At 43.1% G+C, this 16,258-nt stretch overlaps 1 protein-coding gene across 2 annotated transcripts in view; it reads right to left on the bottom strand.

Moving 5' to 3' along the window:
• Positions 1-16,258, bottom strand: part of SLC16A2 (solute carrier family 16 member 2) — a 95,679-nt gene continuing 79,421 nt past the window's right edge. For both annotated transcript variants that reach the window (XM_043522101.1, XM_007060169.4), the window contains 4 exons: positions 15,781-16,243; positions 14,193-14,336; positions 10,921-11,149; positions 1-9,438 (listed from right to left, as the gene is read on the bottom strand). In XM_043522101.1, the coding sequence (XP_043378036.1) occupies positions 9,218-9,438; positions 10,921-11,149; positions 14,193-14,336; positions 15,781-16,243 (1,057 nt within the window). In that variant the 3' untranslated portion in view covers positions 1-9,217. The remainder of the gene's footprint in view (positions 9,439-10,920; positions 11,150-14,192; positions 14,337-15,780; positions 16,244-16,258) is intronic.

Below are 16,258 nucleotides of genomic sequence, written 5' to 3'. Positions count from 1 at the left end.
TCCGTTTTTTCTCTTTTAATTCTATACTTCCTTAAAACATTAACAAACATTTACAAAAATGTGCTTTTTTTATATCAACAATCAGAAGTTCTCATCTGAAAAGGACAGTCATATTTTAAACACATCCAAATACTTCACTTCCAAGTACAAAACTTTAGGGAATATAAAACATTTATCTGAAGGAGACATCAAACTCTGGCCTTTAGCTTTTATAAATTAGATTTCTTTATCTGAATCTTATGATCTCATAAGGGCCTGATTCTGTCAAGTACGAATCACCCACTATATGGCTCTGATTCAACAAAGCACTTAAGTACTTGCTTTATGTTAAGCACATGGTTAAAATACAGCTCCATTCAGCAGAAGTGCTTAGCACTAATTCAGGAACACATATCTATACTGGACAGAACTGACTTCAATGTTAAGTTAAGAACATACATAAGAACTCTGCTAAATAGGGATGGACTTAAGCACATGCTTAAGTACTTTGCCAAATTGGGGTCTAAGTGCTGAAATGCCCTCTGCTTCCATTGACCTGAAGCAATTTCAATGGGTGCTGAGGGTGCTCAGCACCTGGCAGGCTGCACCCTTCAGATGATGAGCTGGATCTCCAAGCAGAGGACAAATGGGAGGATTTGTAAAGCCTACCTAGGGCAAATAAGCATTTTATCCACTCTCTTTCTGCTGGGGACTGCTGGTCATCACCCTCAAAGTTTTACCAGCAAATCAGCATGGAAAGCTGGCTAAAGCAATGAATCTCAGCCTCCAAAATGCCTTACAGGGATGCTGAAGGGATCATCTTCCACCACCTCATTGGGGCTTGAAAGACATTCCTGTGCACATAACCCAAATCCTCCTTTAAACAAACAGACACCCCGAATCCTACAGAGAGGGCGCGGGGGACCATTTGTTATAGGATTATGAAGATCTTTACAATGGGTTCAGAAACTCAGCTTTAAAAATTACCAGTCCCATCTGTTACCCAACAGCATACACTCAAACCTCAGCCTCTGGTGTTCACGCACAGAGTTGCCTTTTAGGTGGCTGGATTTCAAGAGGGGAAAATGGATTGTTTGCAAATTGCCCAACATCTCCCAAGCAAAGTCCCTCCTCCAGCTTTGATGAATTCCATTACATGAAATTCCTGGGTCTGGTGAAATAGGATATGCTGGGAAAGTACAGGGAAATTTGATTTGATGTGCTCAAGAGGCAACAAAACAACAAACCCAAATGCATTTAAACTCCAGAAAGACCATTCTGGAAAGCACAAAGCCATTTCAGGATCAAAAGTTCATGCACAGATTGAGGGAAGGCTGGAAATCCTACCAAAAAAGACAGTTTGAAGTCTGTCTGTGATCAATGAAAAGCAGAGTGTGTCAAATCCAAGCAGAAATCTGACTCGAGTAAACAATCAGCCTGCACTTCTATTATAAAAACAACCCCTCTCCCCCAAAAAAACTGTATACAAAGTTTCATTCCTTACTAAACAGAATGGCTAATTCTAGAGACTAACAATACGCTTAATGCTTTACATTTACGATTGTCTTGGCAGTTGGAACTGAAAGTAGCTAAGAGAATGAACTTTGGAAAGTACATTATAAAATTAAAAAAATCTTTAGATATAGAAAACATAATTCAAAAGCAAATTTTTCACATACTACAACCATGTATTTTTTTTTGTTTGATATGCACCTCTTGCATTTGACAAGGACTAGAGTGCATACACTGAACATGCTCTCTGTTCATTAGGTCCTGCATTTGCAATCAGTAATGCAGATGTTTTGTCAACAGATGTGTACCCTTGAAGGGAAAAGCACTTTGATTCGGAAAACTCTGTGTGTGCAAGAGGTAAATGGAGCTGGCAGGCTACTATTAGGTTACTGAACGGTAAACAAAACAGCACAGAGTTTCGTTTTTAAAACATTTATTTCAGAGATGATTCAGTTTCATAAGCCTGACTAGAAGCCTGCAAAATCTGCAACACAACAGGACAGAGTGTGTTAGAGTCCCCGGTATTCCAGCTGTTTGGAGACTAAGAGTACATGATGGCAACAGTAAAGAGATTTCAACATTATTTACAAAAATGAGACGGTCATGTGGGATCATTCTGCTAAAGTAAGTGCAGAGGTGATCTCAATGTCACTAGAACAAAAGTCACCGGGGCCACTGTTTTGCGACTCATGATGCCATTCGCACAAATGCCACGCAGTGAAAACAGTGGCATCGGACACCAACTTGGCACAGATGTGACCCCACAAGATGCAACACACTGGAGAATGACACCTGCTGTCTGAAATGCACAAATGCCATCAGGAAGTCATGCCAGTGATGATGATTAATGGGAGGCAAATCTAGGAATTCAATAAATATGGAACTATGTTCTGCTCTCAGAGATGAGCTGGGATGTCCATGTATGAAGTAACTCCCGAGCCAGAATGCAAACCATGTTATAGGCTCTGGCTGACGAGAGTGGAACCTTCTGATACTCAAATCATTTCACCACTGCATAAAAATGTCACTATAGAGGGAGGTTTGCACTGTTATGCACTGGAACAATTTGGGATTGCCATTTTTCTCCTTTATAAATGAAGTTTCCCTGTAAGCAAGTTCTGAGAGGGCTGCCCTGGAAATAATGTGTGAAACTGCCTCATATGGTTTAATTGTTATGAACCAGTTCTGTCTGATCTGTTGGCTTAGGGACTCAATAAGCAATTTTACCAAGTCAATGGATCAAAAACAAGGAACTATGTAAAAAAATTAAAAAGGAACCAAGCAGGCATTAGTGCCACAGCCACTAGGGTTTAACCTTAGAATGTTGGTATTACCCAGACTTGTCAGCCAGATGAGTGTTTAAGGATGACTTGTATAGTGCATATTTCTAAATCCTCCAGCAGGTTAAAGGACAGCTGGAAATTAGAAGGGTTTTCCTAAAATTACAGAATTTGACATTTCTGAAAGCTTGTTTTTCTCTAGGGAGATATATTGGCCATTAGCTCTAGTGAATGAATGCTGAGGGGATGGGGCAAAAGACATGAGGCACTGCTTTGTATGGGGAATGTCCTCAGCTCTTTTAAGCTCATTCCTATTTTCCATTTCCAGTTAGATGAGGAAAGGTTATTCTGCCCCAGTGAAAACTAGTGCAGCGAAGAATCAAGCAATGCAATATAAATAATTAGTTTGTTAATAACTTTGCCGAAATTAGTGTTATGGTTTCGCCCGAGAGAGATTATAAACCAGAATTGAAGTTCCGATCTCCTAGTTCAGAGGTTTTGGCTCAGCACATGGTTATTCTGAGGGACTTCAGTGGCAACGCCCACTCTGACCAAGTCAGGCATAATGCAGAGCAGCAACAACCCAGGCAGCTTGAATGGTTTGTATAAGCTACTGATGCCCAAATCAGACAGCCCTCCGCACAACTCTGTGCTAGGTGCTCACCTAGATAGACAGATCAGGTCCTTTTCTGCTCTGTTATTATGATGTAACCCCAGTGACTCACTTTTACATTGGTAACACCACAATAGTAATTGAGAGCAGAATTTGACTCCTTCATTGAGTCTGTGTTCATGCCACCTCTGAAATACGGATGGGTCTAAAAACTTCTTGAAGAAATGGGCCATCACTGGTTAGTGACATTCTAGCCCACCAGTGTGTATTGAAGATGAAATTCATCCCAGCACAGAAGGCTTCTGAAAGACTCCATATGCTCTGAAGCTCTTATATGGGATGTAAATGGCCTGAAGGGTTTTTCACAGCTCCTGTAATGGGTAGATTTCACTGACAGGCAGTTTTAAGAATGTGGATTATTGAATTTTATTTCTTAATATGTGTTTAGGGTAAACAAAGCTTGAAAAAAACTGACTGAACATAAAACCTCAATGTCATTGATGCTGAAACGGTTTCTTTTATATAGAAAGTCTCAATCTTATTTTTAGAATTGATGTATCTCGAATAATTATTTTTGAATGATGGAATGCAGCAAATATCCAGGACAGCCAGACCACCGACAAATGGTAACCCCTCAGTTTCCCCACTTTCATATAAACTTAAACAGATTTTTAAAAGAAAACATGATCCTTTGATCCCTGCTAGCGTGTTCGGTATTCTCCCAGAGTGGCAGGAGTTAAATCTCATATACCAAGTTTTAGCAGCAACCACTGAGCATCTTGCAGGTAAGGGTTTAGAATGGAAACTCCAATATATCCTTAACTGGTGTGTCCATACAACAGGTCCTATTCTGATATATTGTAATACAGGATTATGCATTTGTCTTCAGCTCTCTGTATCTGCTGCTAACTCTATTGTGACACACAGTTCAGCCTACCCCTCCCTGCTTGATTTTCCCGTGGTCTTATCGCTGAAAGAGAAGATAATTTCATTAACTGCAGCCTGTGCACTATCACTTAATACTCCAGGGTCAATACTGCTTAGGTGCTAGAGAGGCTTCAACTAGCAAACTCCTCACCCCAAACAAAACAGAAAAGGAAACAGACATTTCAAGCTGTCATGGTGACGGCCTCTGCTGTCACACCGACATGACATGATTCCTAGACTTGATTTGATTCAGAAAGATGATAATTTAATAAAAGTATCTACTGATGAGAAAAAAAACCCAAACAGGGCTGCCACACTTTGCAGAGCAACGGGCAGGCAAGGATCAGGTCTTCGCTGTCAGCTGGAGTACGACTTCACCCTGAACGAGAGGATCAAGTAATGCTGCACTCCAGGGGATGATCCTATAGTTTTTACTCTGGCAAGTTTGACTTCAAACAAGAATTCTGTCCCAGTAGGAATTTCAGAACCTAGTCCTTAGCAGGAACCATAAACATATTAGCTCCCCAGACAATACACTGGGAAGAGCAGCCCATGCATCTCACTTCATTTTGGCTACACTGGAGAAGCTGCTTGCAGTCATAGTTTGGCTTTGCAACAGTGGACTCCAATGGGCACAAAGCAAGGGCAGGGAATTTCTGGGAATTTAGCGCAATTGCTACAAGGTTAACAACACTCAGATGCTCAACCTCATCTCTACTGCATACCAATAGTGTGCAATAATTTATAGAGGCTGCCTGACATTCCTTATTGAATTCAGTAAGCAATTTACTGAACTATAAGCGAGGAGCTTATTTTACAGTTAAAGGCAAAATTCTCTTCCTGCATCTATCTGGCACAAGGCTGCTCCAATGTTTGGCTTTCCTTACCCTCATCTGTTTTTGTTCAGAGCACCAAATATCAGAGTCTAACTTCAATGTATGGATCATGAGAGAGGAGAATTTTGCCCTAATTCTTCAAACAAACCTCTCTCCTGTAGAAGAATGTGGTCCCTTAATTGTTGATTAAGGGTACGCCTACAAGCAGAAAAGCAGTTGAGGTTAGACTACTGTTTGCTAGCCCCCACCCTTTCCTCCCAAATCTAGATAAACTAAGTTTGTTTATCTTTACTATGGCACTCCCCATCTACCCTGCAGAGAATGCTAGCTTTGATACAGAAAGCTAAAATGATGATACAGAAAGCTAAAATCTTCTTAAAGAAGTGGATCATAATTTCATAGTGCTGTTACATTCTAGCACATAAGAACCCACGTGCTTTGAGAGTTTTCAGAAAGTAGATTATTGCTCAATGGGAGATCTTCACAGGTAAGGAGAGTATTGGGGCATGCAACTCTGAGACAATTCTGGACTTATCTGTAATTGGTCTCCTAGGAGTTAGAAAAGTATTACTATTTAGAATTAATCTGTAGACAACACAGAGTGCCCTGTTGTTTGATATGAACCCTGACATGCATCTGTTTATTGTTTCAGAGCTGGTGGTGAGATAGCACTGCTTGTACTATTACAAGTCAGTTATACCCTCTTTTTTACATTAACCCCCCTTCTACCTCTCCATAGCAAAGCCTCAAAATTGAGAATAAGCTAAAAAAACCCTCAGCTAATGCAGACATCACGCGCATGCGCGCGCACACACACCCATAACACCCCCCCACAGGGCATGCACACATACATACATACATACATACACACACACACACACTTCCTCCTCCCCCCCGCAGGACATGAAGGGATTTGAAATGCAAAGTCATCTTCACCTCTTCTCCTAAATACTGAGATTTATGGTCAGACTGTGATGCTCTTACTCTGCCAATGGTCCCTCTGACTTCAATGTAATAAAGAAATTCCCAGTGTGAAATCCCACTTAAGTCGATGGGACTATTAGTAGAACAAAGGCATCACAGTCTGGCCCATATCAAGGCACTGATATGAAGTACAAGCCTGTTCAACAAGCATCTATCCAGGTGACGCAGTCTCCCCAGGCTCTGATATGTGCCCAATCTTGCTGGGTCGCCTGCTTCCTGGCATAGATGCCACAAAATAAGAAACCGGTTTAGCAAATTTGCTTAATATGTTAGACTGTGTCAATTGAACGACAGTAAATAAGGTCACAGAAAAGCATGCATATCCTTTGAGGACAGGGGAAAAAAAGACACATCTTGTTTGGGTTAAGTTAAGTTATGCTACAAAATACCATTTAGTTCTCCAGATATTACAGGGCCTGAAATTTACAAAAGATCAGAACACAAGACCTTAGCTTATACAGGCAATGCTGGTAAAAGCAAAAGGGGCATACTGAGCCCTCAATCCATATGCCAAACTCCCACCAATGCAAACGTCAACAGGACTTGTAGGCATGGACTGGGGATAAGTCTATGGCTCAGTGTTTTGTCTTTAAGCTTACAGACTTCTTCACTCACAATGAGAACAAAGAAAGGCTACCATAGTATGTCCATCTGTTACATTTTTACTCTAACATTTTTAATGGTAGCAATTTTTTTTTTTAAAGTTCATGGCTTGTAAAAAAATGTTTGTAGATGTATGATCACTTCACATGTAGAACACAATTTCTCCATTTTTGGCCAACAATATCCCCACCCCCGCCACTGACTTACCTACAATATAGAAACCTCGAAAAACCATCTGTGACTCAGATTTCCTATCAGATATTCAGGGCTCCCACTGGAGGTAGATCCGCAGGGAACCTCATTTCTCTTGGTTAACAAGCAGCTTACTGGTTTCATAACCGTGGAGTTAGGGAAGCTCCCTTTCTCTTCAGCCCTATATTGTATTTGCCACCCCTGCCCTGGTGATAACTAGCTTCTGTGCAGTGCTGAGTTTTGCCTTCATTCCATGCTGTGAATTTGCTTCTGCTGAATTTATTTTTATTGCGCGTTCTCTCCAAGATCAAGATGTACTGAAGTCTTTGATTCTATGAACTAGATGCAGTGCAACCCCAGAGTTAGCAAGTTCTACAGAACTGGCTTTCTCTCTGCTAGCTCATAGGAGGGCAGAGAGCACCAAGGCCTTTCGGGCGATTTTGATTTGCAACGATCCCGCTGGATAGCTGACACTACTCTTCCTACATCAAGCACAGAGCCGTTCACAGCACACAAATGCACAGTCAGAGATTAAAAGCCACATATTGCATCAGTGGCACTAAGAGAAAACGCTCCTCTCTGACAATGCAAATCACTTAGAAGGACACCCAGTCAGCTCATCTGTCGGCCTCTGCACAATCCCCGCCCCTCCCAAACCGACCTCTCACTCTGGCCCACTGCAGGGCTCCTGCATGGGCACAGAGTTAAATACTGCAGCAGACCAATTTTTGTTTTTAAAAAACGTTTGGTCTTTTCCCACAGCTCCTGTAACACTGACACGTTGATTATTGTTGAGTAACACAGAACAGGCACATGTGAGTTCATCTGCACGGCTGTGCATTACCCCTCTGCTCACACAGCACACATTTTGACAGCCCTACAGGTCCGTTAGGGGATTCAGAATTCTGAGTGAAAACTAACCCACACACTGCAACGTAGTTACAAAAATAATACTAAATGAGGAGTTAACCAACTGGAATGGCTCAGGCCAATGCTGACTTGTGTCAACATGAGGACTCAGCTCCAACTAACTGTTCCTCTTGGAGGATTCAATGCTAGTAATTTCGTTGCCTTGCAAATTTAGTATTTTAATGATTACAGCATCCTAAGTTAGCCACTGTTAATTCCCCTTGCAACGGATGGCTTGGAAGCCTACTAATTTAGTTACTGGTCAAGAAAATGGAGACGAATGACTGAGCCACTGGGAAATGGTACAGATTCCTGGCTTTCAGAGCAGTAAATTTGAATGGATGGAACTGGCCATCCATAGTAGCTGCACAAAGCCAATCATGCTTTTTTTACTTCCTTTTCTTCCCTTCTGTTTTGTCAGCCCCCTCTCTTTTTTGTGCAGTGACCCAAAGCCCTAAACCTTTAGTGGGGACCAGTAACACACTGTGAGTCACAGCAAGTGGTCATAAGCATTCTTCCACTGCAATGCAGCATACTCCAAGAACAGATGGAAAGACAGGAGTGTTGAGACCAGTGAAACTCACATCTGAAGTAGCCAATGTGTTAACTTACCTTCACTGTCTACAGCCAATTTGGGATAAGATTAGATAGTAAGCGGCTGTTCCCTTCTTGGTGTACATTAATATGGGACATCAAGGGGCGAATGGCAGGAATTTGAGTCTGCTGACAGACCATACTACCGAGGTTCACTGATGGTCCATAAAAGCATGCTGACAGCTTCAAAGATAGATTCTTTGAAGGACAGGGAGAGACAGAGCACTCTCACAAAAGATACAAAGATTACCCCCACTGGAATTCTTTTGCCTTCACATGGGATCAAAAAACAGTCAGAATTTGTTAACTGCAGATTAAACTGAGGTGGCATGGAATGGAATCCCACTCCAAGGCATCATCTAAGCAGCACTGACACTGCTGTGTGATGGGATAGATCTGAAACTAAAATCAAAAGGGTTAACAAGTTCCATATACAGCCTTTTTTAAAGGCGTTTAATTAACTATAAACCATTGCTGTGACAAACAGAAAATTGGGGGGGGGGGGGAAGAGGGGAAATGGAGTTAGAGCTCTAGTGAGAATTCTCTTTAGAAAAGTGCTGGTGAAAGACACAACTTTCAAATCAAAACATCCTGAAAAATGGCTCCGCTAGCTAATGCTTGAACGAGGAGAACTCTTTTCTTTATGTATTTGGTGCCGCTCATCTGCAATCTGGGAGGGTCCTGCTCCTTTTAGAAAAGGGCCTGTGCTCAGTCAAGCGAGAAGATGCTGGTGGTGATAACGCGTGTATGTGTGTGTCTGGGTGTGGATGGCTGCATGAGGAAAGGCTTTATCCATGTGCCTCAGTGGCAGGACAGCCTGGAAGAAGCTCACCGTTCATGACAGTCTCTGAAACCAACATCTTGTCTTTGCCAGAATCCATCTGCTGTTTCTTGAGCATTCTTTGATGGATCAGAGGAACAACAGATAGGACCAAGCCCCCAATAATTGGGGGAACTCCAGCTAAGTAAAAGGCTAAGTAGTAATTCCCAAAATAATCATGGAGGTATCCTGAAAAACAGAAGGACACTGGTTGTTGCTTCAGTCTGATGGCTAATCTAAGCTTCCTAAATCAAAAGAGGAGACAACTTAGTCTCTCTCCAACTCCATCATAAATTAGACTTGGAGGGATTTGATATTTAAAGCATGGAATAATATTGAAGTTTAGTTCCACAGAGTGGGATCTTCTGGTATTTAAAAAATTGTATCAGAATGGCATTTTCACACTTAGAAATTTAAGAATCAGAATCTCAAATGCTAATTGTTATTTAAATCACAGCTGAAAGTAGAATCTCAGATTCACCACAAAAATAAAATCAAGGTATTTAATAATCAGACATTTCAGATAAATTTCTTAAATACTTGATTGCCAAACAAATATGACAAGTAAAGAGGGTAAGGACAATCTATAAGTGCAATTGGTTCGTTCTTAATTTCCTTCCTTTGTAATATTTGGTTCGCTGATGCATATTTTAGTTAATTTTTTGGTTGGGGAAGAAATGAACAGCTACTGACATGTACCAATTATAAATGAATCCCTCCAAACCCAATCATGACTCTGCATTCTATTAGTTCAGTGAGTTCAGAGATGGCCAGGCTTCTGAGATTGATGCATTTACTGCCACCATAATTCTAGGGCTGTTGGAAACTCACTAGGAAGGGGCTGCTGGGAATTTTCCTACATAGGAATTGTATAAATGAAAGACACCTTATCCTGTGTCTGATAACCCACTTCTGATGAATAGTGCTATAAAGCTTATAATTCTGCAACAGCCAGAGTTTCTTGCTGAAAACAGCTGGTTATCAGTTTATGCCCAGTTATCTATGGATTGACTACCTTAATTAATTTTTTAGCTTAGCTAGTGCAACTGCAGATGCTCTTCTTGTTCAAGGGCCTGTCCTGCAGAGGGTTTACAGACACATTCAATTTAAAAAACTTTGAGACAACTCCCATGCTTAAATATGTATCCAGTCTTTCCAGGATCAGGGCCTAAGCATATAATCTTTAGATTTGACTCAATTTAGGGCCTTATCCTTTGCCGATCAGGCAAAACTCCAATCCTAAATTTCATATGAGAGCAGAGCATAAGTGGCACCTACATAACTTTAAGTCCAGCTCTCTGCCAGGTTACTGGAATGTTCACTAACTCTGGGCAATTTTGGTATTAATTGTGCTACAAAAATCTGTTGATTAAATTGCCTTGAAAATGAATCATCCTCTGCTCATTTTTTCAGTTACTCAGCTGCCAGAAGGGAAAACTGCTGGCAATTAAATAACAGAAAAAAGGGCTAACTGTAGACGTATTTCAGCCAACGTCAAAGCGGATACAGGATCAAATAAACGTAAGAAACTGCATCACATAATATGAGAACAGGTGAAGGTGACAATCCTACTTCTCTAACAACACATCATCGCTCCAATAATTTAATGCAAAAAACTCAAGACAGAATTCTAACTAAATATTGGGGCCCTATGTTCTGATGGTTACTGACCTGCTATTGGTGGGCCAGCTGTCATTGGAATGGCCATAAGTCCCAGGAGATAGCCAATGGCTTGAGAAGCTTGCATGGGTCCAACCAGTTCAAAGGCTATGGGGGCCATGATGGTTATAAAGAATCCATCACAAAGTCCCAGAAAGAGGCAGACGACAATGACCCCCTCAAATGCTTGGCACTGAGGGATCATCATGCACATGAGGCCCAGAAGCATGAAAGAGGCAACCTGAAGAGGCAAAGTATAGACATCACTAAGATAACTGTGACAGAAGACAAAATCATGACTTCCTAATACAAATCCAAGGGCAGCATGGGCATTAGAGACAGATTATTATTCCCCATAGTCCCAGTCTGTAGTTTCCTTCTGGTGACTTGAGAGCATTTCATTTTAAGAGAAGAGAGCTTTCTGGAGAAAAGTTATGCAAATAATTTAGGAACCCACTGCCAGCTCCCTCGCCTGCTGGCTACAAGTGTCTGGACCGACCTTGCCAAGTACGACATCCATTAAGCAACTCGTCTCTTTTCCAGACCCCACATACTCTCCAGAATGGCCACACCTTCTTCACTGCCCCCGATATTTGCTTCCAACTGAACTGCTTAATTGCCTGCCACTCTCCTAACCTTGACACGTTGCTTCCGGGCATCCCACCTGCCCTCTGCCTTGGAACACTCACTACTTATCCAACAGGGCCAGATTTCCAAAGGCATTTAGGCACTTAAAAAAAATGCAGGAAGGCACCTCACAGCATTTGCAAAAGCACCTCAGCACCTAACTTCATTGAAATCTATGTAAGTTGCCTGACTCACTTAGGCTCTTTTGAAAATGCCAGTAGGAGTCTGGCCCTAAGTAAAAAGTGCTCCATGCTGTAAGGGTTAGCCCAGCCATCCTGAATAGCAGCAATGCAAAACACTGCTTATCAGGCTCTGACTTTGCCTCCCCTATGCCACATGCTTGAGGTAACATGGCCCAGAACCCTAAAGAGAACACTTAACTACAGAGAATGAAGAGTTTGTGGAAATAAGGAAGAGGAAAAACTTGCAGGGGAAGAAAAGCCCAGCATATTAGCAAACCTATTAAGTGTTTAACATCACGCAATACAAAGGCCCCCATTAAGGTGATTTTAAAAGGGTGCAATTACTGCCCATTGTATTTGGTTACATTTTTACAGCCTGTAGGATCTTTGCCAGAGCTGCAAGAATAAATATTTAGACCTCCTGGTTCTTGGAACTGCATGCAAGCCTCTAGTTTTGGTAAAGCTATCTAGTTTGAAAGATAACACTAGTATTTCCTTTCCTGCCTAAACTATAGAAAGAAAAGGCAGGAATGCTACTCAGATTTTCTTTCTCCAGAAGCTACAACCCTAATAGAAATGAGGCAACACACCTATACAAGGGCAACAAGGACCATAAGTGTTTTAGCCCCACATTGCAGATCTACCTGACATTACACGTGAGGCTAGATTCACAAAGGAGTGTATGCGGTTCTACGCTCAGCATCGACCTGCCTAACTTTTAGGTGCCTAGAAAATCACTCGGATTCACAAAGCCTGAGTTAGGCTCCTAGGAATGGGATTCTCAAAAGGCAGTCAGCTAGGTGGCTCTCCGCCTAAGCGAGCCAATGAGAGGTGCCAAGGCAAAGGATGGGTCTTAAACCCCGCACCCCTCAGGGAGTTAGTTCCAAAATTCAGACTACAGGGAGGCACCTCCCTCTACTTGGGATTCTCAGCTGCAAACCATTTTTTTTTTGGCCTACACTGTGTTTGCAAGAAACTGCACCTGGGGGGGGGGTGTTAGGGTACTCACCTGAGAGATGGAAGATCCCTGTTCGAAGTCCTTCCTCCGTTTACACAGAGGGGTGACTTGAACCAGGATTTCCCATGTCCCAGGTGAGTACTTTAACCACTGGGCACAGAAGTTAAGAGGGAGGTTCCTCTCCTCTTCCCCCATCTTTCCAGCTGTTTTGTGCAAACTTGCCTATATGGGCCCGATCTGGTAGGTGGACTCTGCAGGTGAAGTAGGTGGAGGAATGCCTATCTCCCCAGTCTTGCGTTGCTCTGGGACTTAGGGCTGCAACACACATATATAGAGGCAGAAATATAAGCGCTCAGGGCACTTTTACTGCAAAATTTGAGATGCCAAGCAAGTTTAGGTGCCTACAGGGTTCAGCAGCACCTGAGCGGGGGTTTTGTGAATCCCATTTGGGCCTGTTTCTGGGATTTAGGCACCTAACTCCTTTTGCGACTCTAGCCCATGCTGCTTAGAAGGGCTCAATTCTGTCTAAGTGGGAGCAATTCCTTTGAAGCCAGGGAAGATGTTCCTCTTATACCAGGACTGAATTTGACACTGAAAGAGAGACGAGAATCTAGTTCTGTGGAAGACCTCTCGTACTCTAGTTATCCCAAAGGAACAGGTACCATGAAGGCAAACGTAGCAACAGCTCACAGTCAGTCACGGGGCTTGCCTACACGGTGTGGTAATGCACACTATGGGGCGTGATTTCTAAAGCGCATGAATGTGTTGTGCACTAATTGGATCTATGGAGACCCTGCTGACAGTACCACTTTAAAGAGCAGGAAGGACCTTGAGTGAGCACCAGCAGGGGCTACACAGACCAATTAGTGCTCAACACATTAGTGTGCTTTAGAAATCACACCCCCGTAGTGCACATTGCCACATGGTGTAGACAAGCCCTTTGCGATCAGAACCAGGGTTTTTTTTTTTTTTTTTTTTTTTTTTTTTTTTTAATTATGATAAGGAATAAAGAGCAGGACACCAGTGTTACCCCCTACTGTCAACCCAATGGTGCCCTGGGATCCTCTGTTTTTCCTTGGAGAGTCACTACACGCAAAACCTTGAGAAGGACCTTTTAAGAAGCCTTGAGAAGGGCTATCCGATGGATCAGCCACTTGATTTCAATGGTCTGCTCACAAAATCCAGAGAGGAAGGCAGTGTGTCTAGTGGTCAGGGAAAGATGCTAGGAGTCAGAACTCCCCGAGTTCTAGTCCTAGCTCTGTCAGAGAGGTGCTGCAAGATCTTGGGTAAATCACTTAACTTCTCTATGCCTCAACTGACCCTTCTGTAAAATGGATTTAATAATATTTCTCTACCTCTCGAGGGGTTGGGAGGGTTAATTGTTTGTAAATCACTCTGAGATCCCCGGATGAAAGGTGCTAAGTGCAGAGTACTGATATTTGTATGGACAAATCATCCCATGGTAGTAAAACGATCATTCTTAGCATGCACTTTTGTGAGGATTAGGCATAGCATACCTGCAAGAAAATCTTTTTCAGTCCAGGAATACAGTCACCAATCCGGCCAGAAACCAAGCGCCCAAGCCCTGACGTGGCTCCAAGGCAAACCAAGAGAATCCATTCTTTTTTGTTTTCCTTAAACTCCTCCTCCACATACTTTATCTAGGGGGCAGGGAGGAAAATAAGGACATTAATCCTCAATAAACCTATTAATTGCACACACCAAAAATGGACTTGCTGGGACTGTCAAACATTAAAACGGGAATCTCTAAGAGGAAGGTCTATTTCTGTGTACTAATTATAACCATGTATAGAATTCCCCTCAAGGGATTAATTGGTATTAGAGAATGGCTGCATAATGCTAGATCCACTGTAGGGCACCAAACATAATGGCAGCCCTTACGTAACAGGCCACCAGCATCGCCCACCTTATCAGTGATGTCCAGTAACTGCACAGACCTATTTCCCTCACGGCTTCTTATGGCTTCAATTCCACAAAGGTAACAGCATGGCCCTAAGTTAGGTATTATGTGGTGGCTCTTACATTTCCTAGGTGGTTCTCTGCTTGAGCCAAATGGGTCAGTTTGGTAACCTATTCTCATAAACTGCAGCAAGTGCTCTAACCTCAGCACTCAAGGGCTTAAAGTCCCTCAGCCTCACGCCTCCAAAGTCCACTTCAGTGGCATGCGGTAATTGTCCTACCTGCTACGACTTACTACACAGATGAAGTCCATGGGGAGGCTCAGCCAATCAGAATGCTCTATTAGTGAAACACTCCAAAGCTAGCTCCTGCCTCTCACTATTTCTGTTCAAAGAGAAGCTTCTGCATCGCACTCCACCCTCTTGTCGTCAAGACTATCCGCAGCTCCATCCATTCCTGTTTTCCTCTCATCCTGTGTCCTCCTTCACCTCTCACTTCCCTGCTCTCTTTGCTCCTCAGTTGTCAGCGTGGCCCATCCCTCTCACGTTTTTCAAAAATCATCCCACTTCACATGTGCCAAGCGTCCTCCCACACCTCCGCAAAACCCATTTCTTACCTGAAGCCTCCCTGTGCTGACCTTCTCACCCATAATGCCTCCCCATAGCTCCCTCCATTTTGAGCCTCTATTGGACTTCCCTGTGGTGCAGTGGAAGCTCTTTGGAGCAAGGGCCATGTACCGTCAGAGGCTTTGTGAAGCACTACATGCAATTACAGCACTTTAATCAATGCTGGACTTTTAGCTGACTAAAATGACTTTTTAGCTGGAAACATGCTTGGGTGTGATTGTTCATAGCTCAGGGGGCTATCAAGCCACCTGTCTGAGCTGTGGAATGGTCCTTCAGCATGGCACCCACCACCTTAGAATCTCTAGGAAGGAGCAATATCCTTAGTCTCTCCCCTCATCCCCTTGCATCTCCCACACATTGTGGTGATGCTCCCTCCTGCTGAGTACTGGAGATGAGGCTCCTACTGGAGCCCATCAACAGCACTCAGAGCACAGCCAAGATGTGGGGTGGGGCAAGGGCCTACACTTGAGGAGGAGACCTGCTGCAAAAAGACAGAGATACAAATAATTCTCCCCTCCCACACATGCGGTCACCTCTATCACCCCTAGAATGTTCTCACCAGATGCACGTAAGGTACAAAGTATCCCAGGACAGCTGTCGCAATCCCAAAAGCCCAAATTCGGTACGTCTGTCTCCGGAAAACCCTCATGTTGAAATACTTCCGCATCTGAGACCCGCACTGCTGTTTCATGTTCCGGCTGGCCAGTTTATCTTGTCTATCATGGTAAGAGTCACAAGATGGTGGCAAGATGGGCCGGAAAGTCAGAGACAAGAGAATCTGGATGAACATAAAGGCGCTGAGGACTTGGAAAGTGTGAGCTAGCCCGATGGTGCTCCCGATTGTTTTCAAAAAGAAGGGAAGGGACATTGAGAAGAGGCAGCTCCCTCCGGCCACGATGCCATTTGCCAAGCCTAGACGGCGTTTGAAGTAGTGGCCGAGGATGACCAGGGAGGGCTGGAAAGCAAAGGAACTGCCGCATCCAAAGAGGATTCCATAGGTGAAATAGCGGACTTCAAGGGACCTATTGGCAAAAAAA

The sequence above is a fragment of the Chelonia mydas genome, chromosome 9, assembly GCF_015237465.2.
Source record: "Chelonia mydas isolate rCheMyd1 chromosome 9, rCheMyd1.pri.v2, whole genome shotgun sequence".
NCBI lineage: Eukaryota > Metazoa > Chordata > Testudines > Cheloniidae > Chelonia > Chelonia mydas.
This window is presented reverse-complemented; position numbering and strand designations above follow the sequence as displayed.